General features: G+C 40.0%; 1 protein-coding gene across 1 annotated transcript in view; it reads right to left on the bottom strand.

Annotated features, from left to right (window-relative positions):
• Positions 1 to 1,520: 1,520 nt before the first annotated feature.
• ppfia3 (PTPRF interacting protein alpha 3) overlaps positions 1,521 to 19,301 on the bottom strand; it is a 39,764-nt gene continuing 21,983 nt past the window's right edge. Inside the window, 18 exon segments of the mRNA XM_051941259.1 lie at positions 1,521 to 1,776; positions 2,053 to 2,114; positions 2,638 to 2,800; positions 2,899 to 2,967; positions 4,938 to 5,038; positions 5,041 to 5,112; positions 6,929 to 7,019; positions 7,234 to 7,398; positions 7,400 to 7,435; positions 7,620 to 7,645; positions 8,050 to 8,119; positions 10,454 to 10,654; positions 11,759 to 11,840; positions 11,925 to 12,024; positions 12,178 to 12,332; positions 12,726 to 12,859; positions 14,399 to 14,457; positions 14,460 to 14,635. Of these exon segments, the coding sequence (XP_051797219.1) occupies positions 2,062 to 2,114; positions 2,638 to 2,800; positions 2,899 to 2,967; positions 4,938 to 5,038; positions 5,041 to 5,112; positions 6,929 to 7,019; positions 7,234 to 7,398; positions 7,400 to 7,435; positions 7,620 to 7,645; positions 8,050 to 8,119; positions 10,454 to 10,654; positions 11,759 to 11,840; positions 11,925 to 12,024; positions 12,178 to 12,332; positions 12,726 to 12,859; positions 14,399 to 14,457; positions 14,460 to 14,635 (1,753 nt within the window). The 3' untranslated portion in view covers positions 1,521 to 1,776; positions 2,053 to 2,061.

Genomic DNA, 19,301 nt, shown 5'->3' with positions numbered 1-19,301 from the left:
TCAAAACTGAATTCTTGATAAACGGTTTTGCCAGAAGATTATTGAAATTTTTGAGGGTTGAATTCATGAAGGTCTCACAAAAATCATTTTTGGTGGTTCCCAACAGAGGGGTCATGAGATACGAAGTGGAGGTCATGGAGTTATAAACAGCATATTTTAGCCATAATAGTTAAATTTATAGTAAAGTTTAGGGGCGGGAAGGTTTGGGCATCCTTGACTTTTTCCCCCCATTTTGAAGTATCGCATCAAAAAAACTGAATGCAAATGTCAAAATTCTAAGAAATATAGCCAATTTTGCAGTTGGATCTGACATAGCAAACATTACACGCGCACGACTTCTTTGTCGTTTCCACATCTTTTGTCGTAATCTCCAAACGGCATGAATGATTACAATACCAGCTGACATGCAAGAATCTTTCCAGATTGAAAACCAGACTTTTTTTCTCAGTTGGCAAACAAATGATTTTGCTTCCAGCTTCTTCTACTCTGTTCATTACAGCTAATGTAGCCTACAGCGCCACCTTCTGATGACAAACCAGCCAAGTTATTCACTCCAAAGAACTTTCGAAACCAGCTTTAATACCACTTTCTTTTTAAATTGAGCTTTTTTTTTTGCAATATTTTAAATGAACTTCAGATTCACTTGATAATTTTATGAAACGCGACTAAAAAAAAACCGACTCAGAAGCTTCTTCCACTGAACTCTCCCATCTAAACTCTCAAATGTAGTGCAGGATTTGTGTTGGGAAGCCAGGAATGAGGTCACCACAGGACTGTTTGGACAGGCTGAGTATCGTGATTACGGTTAAGTGCCCTTTTAACTTTAATAAAGCCAGAACTTATAAACCCGTGGTAATGAACATCTTCTTAGAAGTGGTACGGACAGTGACCTAATTGACGTGCTGCCACCGCCGACATCATGAAAATCATCGAACACAATGCCTCTGTGGCCTTCCTCCGCCTTCGTCCCATCCCGCTCAGCGCTTTGATCTCCATAATGGCTCCCTTCAAAAGAGATTACTCAGACTATCGGCTTTCAAGGTGCCAGCACACAAAGCGTGAGGAGGGTCCCTCTGATGTGGTCGGAGCTAAATGGTGGTCTGAATTCAGATGTGTTTTATGACACCACCCCGACCAATTGGGGACACTCAGGCGCCCCTGACAGGCCCGTAGAGGCCGACAATGGCCGACCACTGGACACGGCCGACTCAGTCAGAAAGGAGAACACCGGTGTTTTAATGACCACAATCCTATCCAACCATCCTCCCCCTGGAAACAATCCCTCTTCGGTTTAAAAATCTTAACGGTGAAGGTTACTTCTGCCCCCGGCCCCTCAATTAAAACAGCCTGCCTGCCGAGCAGAAGTCGTAAGGCGAACATGTTGAGTTGTTTGTTCGTACTGTAAGACAATAAATGGCAGCGGTGGTTTTCCTCTGAAGGGAGGAAATGAGCCCTGATGATTGCCCCAACCTTTCCGCTACATGCAGACAGGAATGAAAAGAGGTGAAACCTGCACGAACTGACCAACGTCGGCGTTTTTCCTTTAATTCACAGACAGGAGGAGAGAGACGGAGAGAGAAAACAGCAGATCCCACTTTTCTGGTCGGAAAAATACATTCATACGTTCTTAATTTTCCCTCTTTCATTCCTTTGCTTCTGTTATTGCAGAATGGTCAGACTGATAGATTTATTTTTAAGTTAAATGGATATATTCATTGCTTCTTTCTCCGTGGATAATGAGCGAGAGGATCCTCTAGTCCCAATCCAGTCGGCGCCCTGAGGAGAGAAGCAACATTATTGCCACGTCACTGCTTCTGTGGCCTTAATTCAACTCCGCTCAAATCCCCACCAACTAAACCAAACCACTTAAAGACCTTAGGGGGAAACTACTAAAATCCCAGGCTCAAAGCAATCCACGACGACAAACAAATGCATAAACAAGGTTCAAAGAGATGTGCTTGACACATGTGCGAACCATCGCCGAAGCTTTAGAGAAACTGTTTGTCTCGGATGAAACTGGATGAGGCCAGTTTTAATTAAAGCGCTTCTCACCTCAGCCCCTCAACAGGAGTACGTCCTCACTGAGGCAGATTCACCCCGGGCTCCAGAGCTGGCTGTGAAGCAGACCAAGAGACAAACACAGACGGGGTTATTATCGTACCTGCACCGCCTTAAACAGCACTGACCTTCCAGACTCCGAGCTATTAACAAGTGGAATGAGGAATAATCGTCTTCCTCTGTACTTTGAAGTGTCTGTTCCTTGTTATTGTCAGTTCCTCCGCTAAAGGAAACAGAAAATTTCACTGGCAAACTAATAGTAGAGTAGCATGAAAGCAACCAACTGCTCCGTGCATGCGACTGCGGTTTTGCATTCTTATATAACACAAATGCTTCTGTTTGAGGCTCGTTCCCAAGAATTAAAGATATAAACACATTTGCGAAGAGAGCCGCTGCACCTGATCGCAGCTCGTGACCTTCTGCCCCGATGCCTGTCGTGCTCTTCATGTGCAGTAAGGCCATATAGAGTAACAGGTTTTCACACATCGTCTAAATTGAGAAGCGCCTCGAGGGGCTCGGAGGGGCAAACAAACGCGAATATGAGAGCTGGGGGTGTCAGAGGTCGCGGCCCAGACTCACCATCACTCTGGACCTTTCTCAGGGTAACGGAGGGCGTGGAGATGGCTGAGGCACGGAAGTTAGCAGGCAGGGTCTCGGCAGAGTCGGAGGTCACGCCCCGGAGGTCCTTCTCCCTAAACATCTTCCTCCAGGAGGGCGAGCGGGTGAACGTCTTAGTTCCATCCTGACAGACGCCACAGACACAGTGTGAGAACCAAAAGATGGCTGCTCACGCAAACCGTTTATTTTTTTAAGTTTTCGGAAAAAGATTAGCAGGCTGACCTCATCAGGCCGTCTCTCTGTTCCCATGGAGATGAGCGAGTTGTATTCCTGCTCCAGGAGCTGTCTGGCCTGCAGGACGGAGGTGATGCACAGCTTCAAGATTAGCTTGGACACATTTTCTAGATGACTCTGTGGTGATGGCATTCATTAGTTCTTGTTTTAATATCATGCCTGCTTTAGCCCTCTGAACTCCAAACAGTCCTTCTTTGTTTAACTCCCGTCACATTTTTACTCATTGGGCTCATTTTTCACTGCAAAATAAAGTCCTGCACCTCTATGGAAACAACGCAATCGTGATTACAACTATAGAGAACTAAAACATGTCTTCTTTCATTACTAATTTAAAAAACTTTCAATAAACTGGAATCAGCATGTACAACATTTTTCCCAGTGTCCACAGGTGTTCCCAGTACTAGAAAATATGATGTTTTTTTTAATTGCTTGTCTCCTATCTGCTCTGTGTAAACACAACCTACAGTTCAATCCAGTTCAGCTGAAAAATCGCAGAAATTTTGTCACCTGTCTGTCACTATTAGCCCAATGTCTGAACAGAGGAATACATTTTTAACAGAATCTGGTTAGTTAATACCATTTATTTTTTGCAGATTTCTAATTGTGCTACAAAGAATATAGCAAAAGATTATGGACTGTAACACATCTCAGATAAGTGGTTGAACGACTATTGGAAAGCTGAAAACGTTCCCATTCTTTCCATTTTTACTTGCTGTAAATAATACTGTAATATGCTTTTCAAATCCAGTGGCAGGTTTGAGGGTTCAGAGGGTTAAACCAGGACTACTGTTTCTTTTAAAGATTATCAGGGTTTTCAAAATGTTATTATAGAAAGCAGAGAAATGGCAGGAAATGATGGAGATGGAGCAAAGGCTCCCAACAAAACCTGGACTCTAACCAGTGACGTAGTAATTCATGGTTGAAACCAACCCCTGAATTGTTACTTTTAATGCTCTTTGACACACAGAAGACTTCAATTTTTCAATTCAATTTGGAAATTGCTCTTTAAGGCCCTGCTCTGACAAAGCCAGTCTGAAGTAAATGAAACACTATTTTACAAACTAGAAAAGCACTCAGAGAGCGCAGTACTCCACCAAGGCAACTCATTCCCCCACAAGGCATTGTCAGAAATGCAGCATTTGTTTATCAGTTATTGATCATCGGAAACCACGGCTCTATAGAATGTAGCCATTTAATATAGATATGCTCACAAACAAAATGACCTTGCGCTGAGCACAGGCGAGTTATGCATGTGTACGTTGCGTACGGATACGGAATCACGTGACCTAAATATGTGGCGGTTGGCGGGAATTGATGGGACTCGGAAACGCTTCGACAATTTAATCAATTATTTCTTGTAACAGATAAGTCCCGATAAGTCGACAAGCAGTGGATTTGTAGTAGGATCACAGTCATGTGATCATTGTCAGGCAGCTGAGGTAGCGTTCACTTGTTGTCATAGTTACAGTGATGCTGTGCCGCTGTCTCGCAATGATACAGAAATCTTGAACAAATTTGTGGATCCAGACTATAAGCCACATTACTGCCACAATCTAATCAGTTGGTCCTTGTGTCATTTCTGACCTTCCTTTAAAATTTCATCCAAATCTGTTTGTCCATTTTTGAGTAATGTTGCTTACAGACAGACAAACATATGGCAATTGTCACGTAACTCCGCCATTCTTTAGCGGAGTAATGAAAGTAAAAACTGAAATTGTAAGATACTGAATAAAGTTGAGCTGAAGTCCTCTGTCCAGTAAAAAATATGTTTTGCCTATTGTTTTTCATATCCATGGCTGAGCCTCACTGTGTAGAGTTTGATACTGGAAAATGTCTGTCAATGTTTGAAATTTCATTTTATAGCCTATTATGTAAATTAGGTAAGTGTGCTGTGGAAACTCTGGCCTTTTATGTGAACTACAATACAGTTTGTGCTCAGCAGAAATGAGAACTAACACATGACAGATCCTGGACAAGCTTAGAGAACTTTATGGTGGAAAATACTATTATTATTCAAAGGAGAGTACCTGTGTGTTCTGATTGGGGATCTGCAGCAGCAGCGCCAGGTCGGTGTAATCGATGTGTCGATCTAAAGCCAGCAGAGCTCCGTGGACGCCGCTCTCACGGAGTTGTCGGCGTATTCCTTCAGACCGATCGTCTGCACCCAGCACATGACACGTTCGTTGGACCCAACCATCACATCTGGGAGGGAAAAAGAGGAGAAGGTGAAGGAAAGAAGGGGAGACATCCATCTGCTTTTATCAGCTTTTTTTTTTTTTTTAAATATTGTGGTCACTTCTGGACAATTAAACTGAGCTGAGTTGTTAAATACTTATCAGTGATTTATTTTCTGCACTTGGACAAAACAGGCTAAACTTGGAAGACAAGCTAGACCTCTTAGGTTCTCCTCAGCTGTATAACTCTTTCGCAGATGAAGCCAAGATGGACTGTAAATGCACAACATGTGTATCTCAGAGCTCAGCGGAGGGAGGGAACGAGATTTACGTTGGTTTAATGACTGAACTTGATGACATTTGTGTAATCATTAACCAGCCAAATAGACGGCTGTGTCTTATAATCTCCACTAAGCAGGCTGAGGGGGAAAAAACTCTAACCGATGGGTGGTCCAATCATCTCCCAGGAAGGTGGGAAACAGAAGAAATCAAAGGAAATGTGTATTTAGTTTGACATTATTAAGTGTTTCTAATTTTATGAGGCTTAAGCAGATGTAAGAAAGGACATCATTTAATAGTTATATGTCTGCCCTAGCTTTAAAGATTTTGTAACCTAATAATGTAATAACGTGCCAAAAACTGTTTATTTACACTGTATTTCATGAATTCATTTTCAGATTGCTATCTTGTAAATGAACCCTTTTATGCACAACATGGGTCAAAAGTGACCCATGTTCAGTGAAAAATGCGTATCCTTGACCCATGTTGTGCATCAAAGGGTTAAGTAGATGATTTATACAACTCTATGCAGATGATATAATCCTATGTACAGAGCATTAAGAAGTTAAGTTTAAATGGTCTCTCTAAAGAGAAAAGTTCTTTGTATGACTTAGGTCAGATTTACGCTGAAATTCAATCAGAATATTTGTTAGTAAATGGTCTCTAATTTCTAATCAGTCATTTAGGAGGGAAAATCGTATTAGCAACTTGAGCTTTGTTGAAAAAAAATTTCAAAAAACATCGTATCAAAATGTCAAAACCATGAACTTTAACACTGCAAATCTTGGAAAATCTTGATATCAATGCACCAAAATGTCAAAAGCCTAAATATTAATGTACCAAAATCTAAAAAAATCTACATACAAACGCACAAAAATGCAAAAAAAAAAAAAAAAAAAAAAGTACTGATATGACAAAATGTAAAAAAAAAAACCCAACAAAAACATTAAGCTAACGAATTATCAAAATCCTTGATATTAATGCACTAAAACATTATAAACCTGAATATTAAGGCAGTAAAATGTAAAAAAATAATGGACATTACTGTACCAAAATATCAAACACCTGAATATAAATGCACCAAAAGTAAAATACCTTGATACTAATGCACCAAATGTCAAAAACTTGGGAATTAACACAGTCAAATCTCAAAACCCTGAATGTGAATACACAAAAACATCAAAATGAAATATCTTCACACCAAAATATCAAAAAACCCGAATATTAACATGGCAAAATGTTAAAAATCTGGCCATTATTGAAACGCTTTTGCTCTGCCTTTTTGGGATAAATACAATTTAAAAGCAAAATCTGTCGTATTATTTAATGTTAATAAATTATGTTTATGTCTGATACATGTAAGTGTATTTTTGGTGTGCATGACGCAATAAACAACACAACTAATAAAAATAAATAGTGTCAGTAAAATGCAGGAATACTGTAGAAGGTGAGTGAGTGAGTGAGATATGCTTTGAAGAAGACAACGGTGCTGCATGAACGGAACAATTAGTCGGTTTTACAGAAACCATCCATGATGGGATAACGGCAGAGAAGCAGCAGGTCACCTTTGTTCTGGTGGACGCTCTCCTCTCGCCGCCTCTCCAGCTCCTTACGATCGTAGTTCAGGCGCTTCAGGCACATGATGCCATAATGCAACTGACCCTGGGAGAGGTCGAAGAGCCAGAGAGGTTAACCGAGGACGCGTCTCCACTCTCACACAGAAAGCACTAACAATCCAGCACCTTTGACCCTTTGTGAGGCTTTAGAGAGCGAAGCCTGGAGACACACACACCTGAGCTGTGTTTTCACACCTTCAGATTGTCGCCACACAAAGAGTCATCGGTGAGGAATGAGCGCAACCACGAGACACGACAACACGCGAGTCCTGTCTCTACCTGTGGAAGCTGTCCACCATCTTGAGCTGTCCTCTCAGCTCCTTCTTGGTCAGGTGGTCCAGCATGCGGGCGTCCACCAGGGACTCCATGAAGTAGCTGCGATACTGTGGCAGGCCCAGGCTGGGCAGCCAGTCGTTGCCCAACCCACTCATGATTCATATCGCCGTAGGCCAGTATCTGGAGGGGGACGACAACCGCAGATGATCAACGCTGATTCACGCTTGGCTTCATCTCTGACGCTGGTGCGAGTCATGACTCACCGCAGTCGCCACAAGATGAAAGTCACTGACAAATATGTTGCGGTAATTCTCACTTTGAGAAAGAAGAGGGAAAAAAAAAAAAAGGTGCGGTTGATCCTCACCTGATCCCAGCTGAACTCCTTCAGCTCTGCAGCGGCGAGAGAAGAGACAGAGAGAGAGAGGAGGAGGAGGAGGAGGAGGATGTGGAGGTGGTGAGGAGGGAGGCAGGGTGGATGGATGGATGGAGGATGGAGGAGAAGCAGCGACAGCAGCAGCAGGAAAAGAGGACAAAACGGAGGAACAGTGTGTTAGTGAACGGGTAATTAGTTGGAAGCAGTTCACACCGAAACGGCAAACACGGGGAGAGAAGAAGGTGCTCGACACTATGGCCTGGGCCACGACACAGAGACGAAAAGAAAAAACAGAGAAGAAGAGGAGGAAGAGGAGGAGGAAGGGGAGAGACTCATCAACGTGATTCAGACCAGACGAAACTGTTCAAGTAAAATAATCAAAACGGGGGGTTTGTCAGACGGAGACGGGGCAGCTGGGCACTAACCGGAGGCTTGGTGGCTGCGTTCAGGGACTCCATCTCAGCGTGGGTCATCCAAACGTTACTGGTCGACTGAAGAAGAGGGAGAAGAAGAGAAGCTGTGAGATAAAACCCTAAAATAACACAACACACTGCTTTTGCTGCCTCGAGCGCCGACTCAGCCCTTGTTAATTTTGCCAAAAAAGCCACATCAAGTGACACCAGCCAATCACAACAGCAGACTGCTTTCCCATCGCCATGGAGATGTCGATGAACAAAAGGTTTGCGTGAACTGATAACTAATAAATCTGCTGAGCAGGACTGATTCCTACTGTACATAAACAAACGTCATCGGGAGCGGGGCTGGAAACGCCGAGGCAAACCAGAACCTGGCGTTTGATCCCAACGTGTTCAGTCAGATATTTGTGACTTTATCGTCCCTGGAACAGACAATAAAAAGTGTGTGCGTGCAACGCTTTAACGACATGTTTCAACATCTGGTTTGTCTTTTGAAAAAACACAAGAAAAGTCAGTCCTTTGTGCCAGATCTCATTTCCAGGCAAACTCTATTGTTGTAGTGCAGTTTATTTCATTCATATTTTATAATGTTCTCTTTTATTGCATGCACAATATGCTTCATGCCTTTTTGTTTTGCATTTTATATTTTCCTGCATCTGTTTTCTGTTTTTTCTTAGTAATTTACACTCCTGCTGTACCACACTGTTACCATCTTTAATTTTTCTATAATCTGTTTAACCAGGTGTTAACCCTCTGAACCCCAAAACCTGCTGGTGGAGGGCATGTTGTCCGTAAGGAGAAAGAAAAGGCAGAAATTGTACAATTTGTCTGAGCCAGAAATTGGAAAAACTGAAAGAATTGTCAACTTTTCAGATGTCTAACTGTCCTCAAACTACTCATCTACAAATCTAAGCGTAAAAAGCTGACATTTCTTCGTAATCACTTTATTTAACGTGTCTATTTTTAAAATTTGACAAAAATACACCATTTTCAAGAATCAAATTCTGCATAAAACAAAAAAATTCTGTGCTCCCCATTGTATCTGTGGAGTTATGAGTGAATCCGATGCAACCAAAAGAAAATGCTGAACGTTTTTGAAGGAACTGCAAGCTGTGTTTCCACAGAGCAGATGGGAGACAAGTATGAAAACTAATTTAAAATGTAAATAGTGAAACATCTGTAGCATGTGGAGCCCCCTTTTTTCCCAGTACTGTAAACACCTGCAGGCATTAGAACAACATTGTACATTTTGATTCCAGGTTTTTCCATTTTTGGGAAATAAATAAAAGAATTTAAACTTCGGATTTTGTTCAATGAATCATGGCAGTATAACTTTGTCATATGGCAGAGGACATTTCTGAGGTCTTTCTACCTCTAGTTGTGGTTATACTGTTCCCACAGAGGTGCAGGAGTTCAGAGGGTTTAAACTGAACTTTAGTAAAAAACTGTCTTGGTAGAAGTTTGTTGTCCAGAGCTACAAAAAAAATATTTTTTGCAGGAAAAAATTTAAATTCATTCGCCCCCATTGTACTGTTGAAATTTAATTACATTATTAATTCTAAATAAATTGTCAAAATACCAAAAGAGAGAAGCTAAAACATTCTCAGTTTTTGTTTTATTTTAAGTGTGTCTTTTCTATACCTTTCGGTAATTTACATTAAGTGTTTTCGTTAAACCATCTATCAACATATTTTTTACTTCCTTCAGTGATCAGATAAGTTCTGTGCTTGCTTTCCTGCAAATATTATTGCATCCAAGCAGAAAAACTATAAACTCTCTGTAACAGTCCACTTTATACAGCAGAAAACCTGCTGTGATTCTCCAGACAAAACGATATTTGGACTGTAGCTAAAAATAAAAATGTATGAACAGATCTGACTGCTTAGTTCCCAAAGATTTCACCCTACAAACTTTATATACTGTGTAGAAAACCATCAGATCACAACAGCAGAATCCGAAAGCAGAGTTACATGTTGTGACACCGGAGGAGGCTGAGTTCAGCTCCGGTGGGCTCCAGCTCAGTTTAATCCCTGCGCTTAACACAATCTGCCTTTGATTTTACATAATCCCTTTCTGATATCGCACACCGTCAATTATTTTCATTTCTGCATCCTGTGACGAGCTTCTGTGGCTAATTTCCCAGCAGTGATGATTAACATTTGGGCCAAAACGATAAACATCTGGCTCGACAGCGCTGCAGCGTTTGCATATTCTCAGCAAAAAGAGAATAATAACACGAGTGTATGAGTATGAACGCCTTAATGAATGCATGAATCGACATATGAAGGTGTTTAAGGTCTTAGCATGCTCCAATTAGGCTTCTTTACCTTTAATCCTATAGGGAAGCTGTCTAGACTGGGATTTTGGAATAGCATGAGAACAGTCTGAAGTTAAATGTGAGAGGCTCACAGATCGAGTGCTGGCCGGAGCTGATGGGCTAGTGAGCGACACCATCTCCTGGATGGCCAGACGCAGTTTGAGGCGGTGCAGCGGGTTGCTGATGCCGATCTCCCGCTGGATCTCCGTGTCGGACAGGTTGGCCATGATGGCGCCGCTCTTCACGTTGGCACGGCAGGCGGCGACGTACCAGGCCGGCATTCCCACCCACAGCTGGAAGGAGACGAGCGACACGTTAAATAACGGAAAAGATCTGAGGTAAAAATGCAACTTAGATCCAAGATTTTGTTAACACGCTGTACTCCAAAATCCACCACTGGGCTTTAACCCTCCTGTTGTCTTCATTTACAGGCACCAAAAAAAATGGATTCCTTGTCTGAGAAAAATCCAAAAATTCAGCAAAAGAAATTCACAAAATTTCTGAAAATTTGCAAAACTTTCAGGAAAAAAATTCCAATAATTCCTTAAAAACTTCCCTTAAAAGTTTCATTTTTAAAAAATTCCCCAAATTTGGCAAAAAATTCTTGTAAATATTTGCAAAAAATGATTAAAAATCTTCCAAAAAAATCCTAAAAATATCTAAAGTGATTACATATATTTAGCAAAACATCAGATATTTTCTTTAAGAACATTCACAAAAAAATGAACCAAAATCCAGCAAAATTCTCTGAATTTTGGTTGATTTTTTTGTGAATGTTTTTAAAGAAATATTTTTTAAAAAAGATTTTCCACCAAAGAATGTTCAAAGATTTCCCAAAAATGTTGAAAATGTGGACATCAGAACTTTCACTGTGAAAATATATTTTTTCCACATTTTCAAACTTTAAAACAGGTCAATTTTGACCCGCTGGACGACACGAGGGTTAACGGTACATTATTTCTTTTAATCGCCAAAATTACGGCATTTTTCATAACAGGGAACTTTACAAAACGGGAAGAATCATTGGATTTTCAACCTTCAAACGGACCTTGAACTAACCACGAGTGACCTTTCTGTAGAAAACAACCAAACCTAAGCTAAAAAACTGAATATTTAATCAAAATCACTTTACTTTGCAAGTCTCATTTTAAAAAAATGTTTAAAATATGCAGTTTGCTCTGACTCGATTCTGTTAAAAACAAAAAATTCTGCACTTCTTGGTGCAACTGTGAAGCTATTAGTGACTAAAATGTGATCAACAGTCGTGACAACAAAAATCAGACACTTTATGGCTGCAGGCAGTGTTTACACAGAGCAGACAGGAGACAAGTATGGAAACAAATTTCAAATCAAAGCAGTAAAATATCTAGGCCAGATGGTTCACTTTGATCTCGTACCTCCAACCAGGATACAACAGTAGGTCCGTCCCAGGATGCAAAGGGAAGTCCTTGGCGACATGCTTCCTCCAGCAGCTCATGCCTGATGAGTAGAGAAACCGTTACAGACGTGTATTTGGCGAAATTCAAGTACGACATCAAAATATGTAAAAGGCGGTTCACTGACTTCTTCTTGCTGCGGCGATCTTTATCAGCTGGACCCAAAGTTCCCGTCTTGTTCATCCCCATCGGGTCTCCAGAGGCCAGATCTTCAGAGGGTGTAGATGCTGGAAGAGACACAGCGAGGTCCAATAAACTACAGACATAGGAAATAATAGACTGAATCGCTGCGGTTCAAACGTGTTTAAATGCACATATTGACAGTGTGGATTACTCATACACGCTCAGTGTCATCCCTCCCCCATCCTCCATCTGCTTACCCAGAGAAGCAGATCCATCCCGACCGGGCTGGCCCATCCTTCCCTTCTCCTTCTTCCCAAAAAGCCGACCGATGGAAGACTTGATGCTTTTCTTCTTACTGGACTTGTGGAGAGAATCTTGGCTGCTGTTGGAGCTGCTGCCATCTGCCGAGAGACTGGAGGAGACAAAGGAAATCACCAAAAGCAGTGCATGTGATAGACCTAAAGATGGCCGTAAGCTTTAGGCCTGAAAACTGAAGACAAAACATGCATTCTTTCTAACAGCCAGCAGGGGGCGACTCCACTGATTGCAAAAACAGATCAGATCGTATAGAAGTTTATGAGAAAATTACCGACCTCTCACTTGACATGCTACCTCTGTAAATATGGAGTTTTTGGTCTCTATTGCGAGTTTAAAGTCTCCTTTAATACAGTATGGTGTTAAATTGGTAAAACACGGTTCTATTTAGAGGAAAATGGGCACAGAATGTGGCTCACTACCATACGGGGGTGCATATAGTCTTCGCAGTCAGACTCAAAAAACTTAGATGCACAAATTGCAAACTCACCTGCGAAACTCTCGAGGGTCGTCGAGCATCGCTCCTGGATGGGTGAGGGTCATCCTGTCCAATCGCAGCGCGCGAGGAGTGGGAGGAGGCGTAGAGTCGAGAAGAGCGAGGGACCGATCATCCTCTTTGCTGTTCTGAAATGTGAAATGAAAACCTTATAATTACAAGAGATGAAAAACACTATTTCTAGCAACATACAGGAGCTCAGAGTCAGACACAAGCTACAAATTTCACTTTCTTGGGTTTTAAATGTAAGGGGGCAAACTTAGCAGCATATTATCCTGATTGAGGCACTATTATTTCATGTAACTAACCATTTGTTTAATCTCCAACATGACAAAAATAATGGCAATATTATATTTCTGCATGATTGATCAAATATTAATCATGATTTTAATTTCCAACAGTTACATGAATGCAATCGACTGTGATATTGATGTTTAAGATGCTCCACTCATAGAAAACAGTCCGTTTCAACTTACATAAATCTAATATTAAAATGTCTAATTTTGCTTTTTTCTAAATAATTTTTGGTCACTCATCTGTCACCCAGTTAGCTTCTGTTGTAGCCTGCGTTTGAGGTGTTTTTTTTTATTTTTATTTAACTAGATATTAGCTGTCATTTAACAAAACAGGGATAATTTGTAAAGTACGTTAAAAAAAATATATTTTTCCAGTCCTTAAGATACATACATTTTCTTTCTAATAATGGCAAATATTGTTAAAATAATATTTTTCTTATTCAAACAGTGTAAAAATAGTGAAATTTTATGGTTAAACATAAAACAGCAAATTTATAAAAACACAGATTCTTGGTGTGGATGTTATTTTAGTCAGATTGTTAACAACTAACAAGTAAATTAATGATTTTTTTTCAATGTGATTTTACGAATTATTATCTGTAACTTAAAACAGGGAAAATCTGTAAAATCGCAGAAATGGTTAAAAAAAAATTACACTTAAAATCTGTCAGGTAACCTACTGCTCTGCTCAAACACTGTAAAACTACACTACACTGACAAAAAATTTAATTTTGGAGTAATTCAGCCAAACATGCTCAAACTGGAAACCGATTCTGAAGAAGGAGAATACAGAAAGTCCCACAGTGCCACCTGACAGGATTGTTTTCTTTGGAAATGTATGAAACCAGATATCCTAATCCGTGTTTTTGAGGTTGCTATCAATACATTTCCCTCACAATGTGTCTTCTGGCATATTGGAGGGAAAAAAACAAATCACCTCTGCCACTTTTATGTCATCTGCAGGTGACGGTTTCCTGTTTTTCCAGCTCCATGACTAACCTGGTAGTAATCATAAACTGTGTTTATGTGTGGATTCTTTAGCTGGAACCATTTGACCGTAAACTCCCACATCAGTATTAACGCCTTTAAATCACTCTGACAGTTTGCTTCCTGTTTATTGCATCATTTCTTGTAATCCATCCACCCATTTCTGAAATACTGGAATTTTCACACCGCTCTACGACTTACTGGAGTCAGTCTTTCCTAATCTAACGCGCTGCTGGAGATCAACTAACCTTCTCCGACCCGACTGCACGATTCACTTATGCTTTGTTTACATGACTCACTGTGTGGAGGAGCCATTTGCATATACAGGGAGGTGAGATAAACGGGTCAACACGAACCAGAACAGTTCATGTCCACGTTCCTTACCTGTCTGTCGGTCTCCCGGGCCGGAGAGTGAGGCAGGCGGGGGGTGGAGTGTCCGGAGCTGGGGGTGAGGGGGAGGCCAGGGTGGAGGAAGTGATGGACGAGGGGATGAAGCCTCGTCCTGTGCTGTCTCTGCCCAGGGAGGACGGAGGGATGGGTGGGCTGTCCAACGCCACGCTGACCCGACTCTCGATCTCCTCGGCCCGCAACTCCGTGTTCTCCTTCTCCTCCTGGATCAATCTGGAGGGAAGAGAAAACGTTTCGCTAACATGTCGTTCAAGTTCGAACAAATCGGGACAGACGTAAAGGAATTAGGGCTTAACCCACACTATTCATTTACCCTGCTGTTGTCCTCATTTACAGGCACCGAAAAATATTGTTTCCTTGTCTGGAAAAAAAATCCAAAAATTCAGCCAAAAAAAAAAAAAAAAAAAAAAAAAAACTAATTTCTGAAAATTTGCAAAACCTTTAGGAAGAATATTCCAATAATTCCTTAAAAAGTTCCCTTAAAAGCTTTATTCTTTAAAAAATCCACCGAATGTGGGAAGAATGTTCTTCTACATATATTTTTTTTAAATTATAAAAATCTTCTAAAATATCTAAGAAATATCTTTAAAAAAACTGAAATAAATAATATAAAACGTCTAATAATCTCTTTAGGAACATTTAAAAAAAAAAAAAATTCCACCAAAAAATGTTCAAAGATTTCCCAGAAATGTTGAAAATGTGGACATCAGAAGTTTCACTGTGAAAATTTTTTTTTTTTTTGTCGGTCAGGAAGAGCGAGGAAAAAAGCGGATTTGATAGATTTATTTTCAAAGACTTATACACCAGAGTATTTGTGATCATGTTGTTAATAAAATGTTTATTGGCTGCAAGGATATGGTTATTGGACCGCCTTTTAACCAGCTTTAAAACGGGTCAATTTGACCTGCAGTACGACACGTGGGTTAATATCAATGATTAGTAAAAAGGATTCCGATTACCAATATTTGTAATGGATATAGAGCTGTAAAGTCTAAACTCAAAGTTAAAATTAATTCATTCATTCATTCAGGTCCTACCAATATAAGCCTCCTAACTACAAAATCTCTGGACAGGTTTGAAAGCCATGTTGTCTTTGAAAAACTGCCAGAATTACACAATTCAGCAGAGCATGAAGCAACAAAGAATCATGGATTTTCAACTTTCCACCAGTTCCTGAACTAATCCTGTCCAATTTACAGTTCTGCACCAAGCTTAATATCACAGTATTTCATTAAATCACTTTATTCTATCTGTTTTGTTTAAAAAAAAAATGCCCAAAACCAACCACTTAGACTGTACCAATTCTGCACTCCTTACTGAAACTGGGACGCTGTTTGTGACTCATCTACACCAACAGTCACATGACAAAAAATTCAGTTTTGAACTGCAAGCCGATAAGACACAAGTACGGAAACAAATCAAACATCAAAGTAGTAAAATATCTATTGTATATACAGTCATTTATTCTTTTTTTCAGTATTGGTAGCAGCTGTGAGGACTTAGAAAAATGCTGCACATGGCTTTTAAAGGAAAAATCAAAGAAATTAAGTTTTAGTTTTTTCCCTATTTTATACTTCATGGCGTAGTAACTGTGCTATACAGAGGACACGCGAGACTTCCTTCTGCTTCTAGTCATGGTTGTGCTGTTGAAAAAGAGGTGCAGGGTTTTATATTGAGCTCACAGTGAGAAGAAACATGAGTCGAGACTTGTGACCTATCAGATAGCATTGTGGGCGGGATATTTCTTAACACCATTAAGTGTTGACTACAGATAGAAAACAGCCGCATTACAGCCAAAATGACCCAATTGAAATGCAACAAATTTTATCAGGAATCATTTAAAAAATAGCAATCGCAAAACTGCTGAATACCAGACATGATTGTCATACAGACTGATAGTAAGTTACCAGTTGTTGTTCAGCTTGAATACACACTCACATCTGTACAGTAAATACACATCTACAGACAGCAGCTTAAAGCATAAAGACTGGACTGGTTCTATCCAAAGGAGACGAATAAAATCAGCCTACAAGCACCTCTAATGGTGACTAGTGTTAAATTCTGTTTTTTTATTCCATTAAAAAAAAAAAAAAAAAACAATAGTCTTTATTCTGCCTCTGGTCAGAACCAAGTCAGTCTGTTCCACTTCTTCATGGTTCAAAGTTTCTGGTTATTATAGACTGCCCGTCCAAAACAAAAGTTGCACACTCTAATGTTTTATTGGACCGCATTTAGCTCTGAGAACGACACACGTTCACTGTGGCACCGTTTCAAAAAAGCTTCTGCAATGTCACAGCATTTATTTCTGTCCAGAGATGCATTAATTTTCTACCAAGATCTTATATTGATGATGGGAGAGTTGGACCACTGCACAAAGTCTTCTCCAGCACATCCCAAAGATTCTCAATGGGGCTGAGGTCTGGACTCTGTGGAGGTCAATCCATGTGTGAAAATGATGTCTCATGCTTCCTGAACCACTCATTCACAATGTGAGCCCCATGAATCCATGCATCATCATCTTGGAACATGCCCATACCATCAAAGAAGAAAAACTCCATTGATGGAAACACCTGGTCATTCATTATATTCAGGTAGTCAGCTGACCTCGTTCTTTGGGAACATAACGTTGCTGAACCTGACCGACCCCAGATCATAACCCTAACCCCCACAGGCTTGTAGGTACTAGACATAAATGCATCACTTCATCCACCTCTCTTCTTACTTTAATGCATCCATCACTTTGGAACAGGGTAAATCTGGACTCAGACCACATGACCTTCTTTTCTTGCTCCAGAGTCCAATCTTTATGCTACCTAGCAAACTGAAGCCTTTTTTCCTGATTAGCCTAATTTTCTTAGAGCTGTTTAGTCCCAATCCCTTGAGATCCCTTTACACTGTGCGTGTTGAAATGCTCTTACTTTCACAGTTAAACAGAGCCATGAATTTTACTGTTGATTTGTTCCAATCATCTCAGAGTTTGTTCCTCAGAGATGATGGTTCTCCATTATCCTTCAGGTTTTAAAAAGGCATTGGGTGGTTCTTAACCTGATTTTAGTAGTTTCAGAAATCTCCTTAGTAGTTTTCTTTGCTTGATGTAGGCCAATAATTTGACCCTACAGAAACAGATTAACATCCTTTCCATGACCACAGGATGTGTCTTCCAACATGGTTGTTTAGGAAATGAGAAGCTCCTCACTGCATCAGCTAGGGTTAAATAAGTTGTTGCAGCTGAAACATATTCATCACTGCAGTAATTATCCAATGGAAGGCTCTTATTTGCTTAGTTAAATCCAAGTGGCGACTTTTTTTTGGACAGGCGGTGTATTTCTCATGCAGACTTCAGAAGTATGAGTCTCCTTACTCTCCTCTCTTCAAAAAGGCAAATAAGCACATTTCCAGACATGTAATATTCCCGATAATCATTTCAACCTGCCAGTGATAGAAATCTGTCTAAATCATCGCTAACCATCATGATGTAATCAGTCTGTGTGTTTTTATAAATCCTGCAAAGCTTTTCATTCCAAACTGATACAAGACGGACAAAAACTCTCACGGACAATCTGGAATCTTTCGCGATAATAAATAGTTTAAAGATGAGAAGATCACCAAAGTTACGTTTTCAATAACGGGCTAATCATTTCACTACGACTTCATCAAAACCTGCTGTGTGGAGCAACGATGGAGAGTCAACGGGGAAACAGAATTAATCCCGCTCGTCTTCAGACAGCACAGAAGAGGACAATTAGCAAACTCTGAACTTATACTGAGTTACCAGTTTATTAGGTTCACCTGCAGCATGTAATCCAGTCTGACCCAACAGGCCTGCAGTAAAGCTAGTAAACTCAGTAACCCAGGTCAGGTTCTGCATTTAAGCAAATTTTAGCTGCTTTTTTTTATGGTTCAAAGAAGTAGAAGCACCTGATAGTTCACTAGTGAGCAAAAAATTACAATGCAGTTCAAAAGTTTGGGGTTACTTAGAAATGTCCTTATTTTGGAATGAAAAGCTTTTTTTTTTTTTTCAAAGAATGGTTAAATTAATCAGAAATACGTCTAGACATTTCTAATGTGGTAAATGAGTATGAATTAATGGAATATCTCCATAGGGGTACAGAGGAACATTTCCAGCAACCATCACTCCTGTGTTCTAATGCTACATTGTGTTAGCTAATGGTGTTGAAAGGCTAATTGATGATTAGAAAAGCCTGGAGCAATCATGTTAGCACATGGATAAAAGTGTGAGGTTTAACAGAAAACATGAAATTGTCTGGGTGACCCAAAACATTTGCACGGTAGTGTATCTTGTAACTAAACGAAGCCGCCTAATTAGACATAAAGTAGCAAAAACTACCTCCATCTCGAGCAGCTGCAGCTGAAAACTACTGCCTGACAGAATAAAATCAACAGAATTCGCATTTCTTCACAATAGCTTGTTGCAATAACAGCGTCAGTATCATGTGCAATATTTTAATTTTATGTGCAATTTTGAATTTTCCAGCGCAATCTTTCAATTTCGTGTCCAAGGCTTCAATATCATCCGCAAAATGTATTTATTTGTAAAAGTTCATTTTCATGTGGAATATTCCATCATTGTGTGCAATGTTTTGCTAGCATGTGGAATACTTAATTACCATGTGCAACTTTTCAGTGTCACAGCCAATATTTCACTTCTATGTGGGATTTCAATTCCATGTGCAATATTTCAATTTAAATGCAATACTTTATGATTGTGCAATATTTGCTTTTCATGAGAAATATTTCAATTTCAGGCTCAGTATTTCACTATCATGTGCAATATTTCTATTATATGTTCAATACTTCAAATTCACGTGTAGTATCTCATTAATATGCATTATATGACTACTACTTCACTATCATTGCC

Source organism: Acanthochromis polyacanthus, chromosome 21, assembly GCF_021347895.1.
Source record: "Acanthochromis polyacanthus isolate Apoly-LR-REF ecotype Palm Island chromosome 21, KAUST_Apoly_ChrSc, whole genome shotgun sequence".
NCBI classification, from domain to species: domain Eukaryota; kingdom Metazoa; phylum Chordata; class Actinopteri; family Pomacentridae; genus Acanthochromis; species Acanthochromis polyacanthus.
This window is presented reverse-complemented; position numbering and strand designations above follow the sequence as displayed.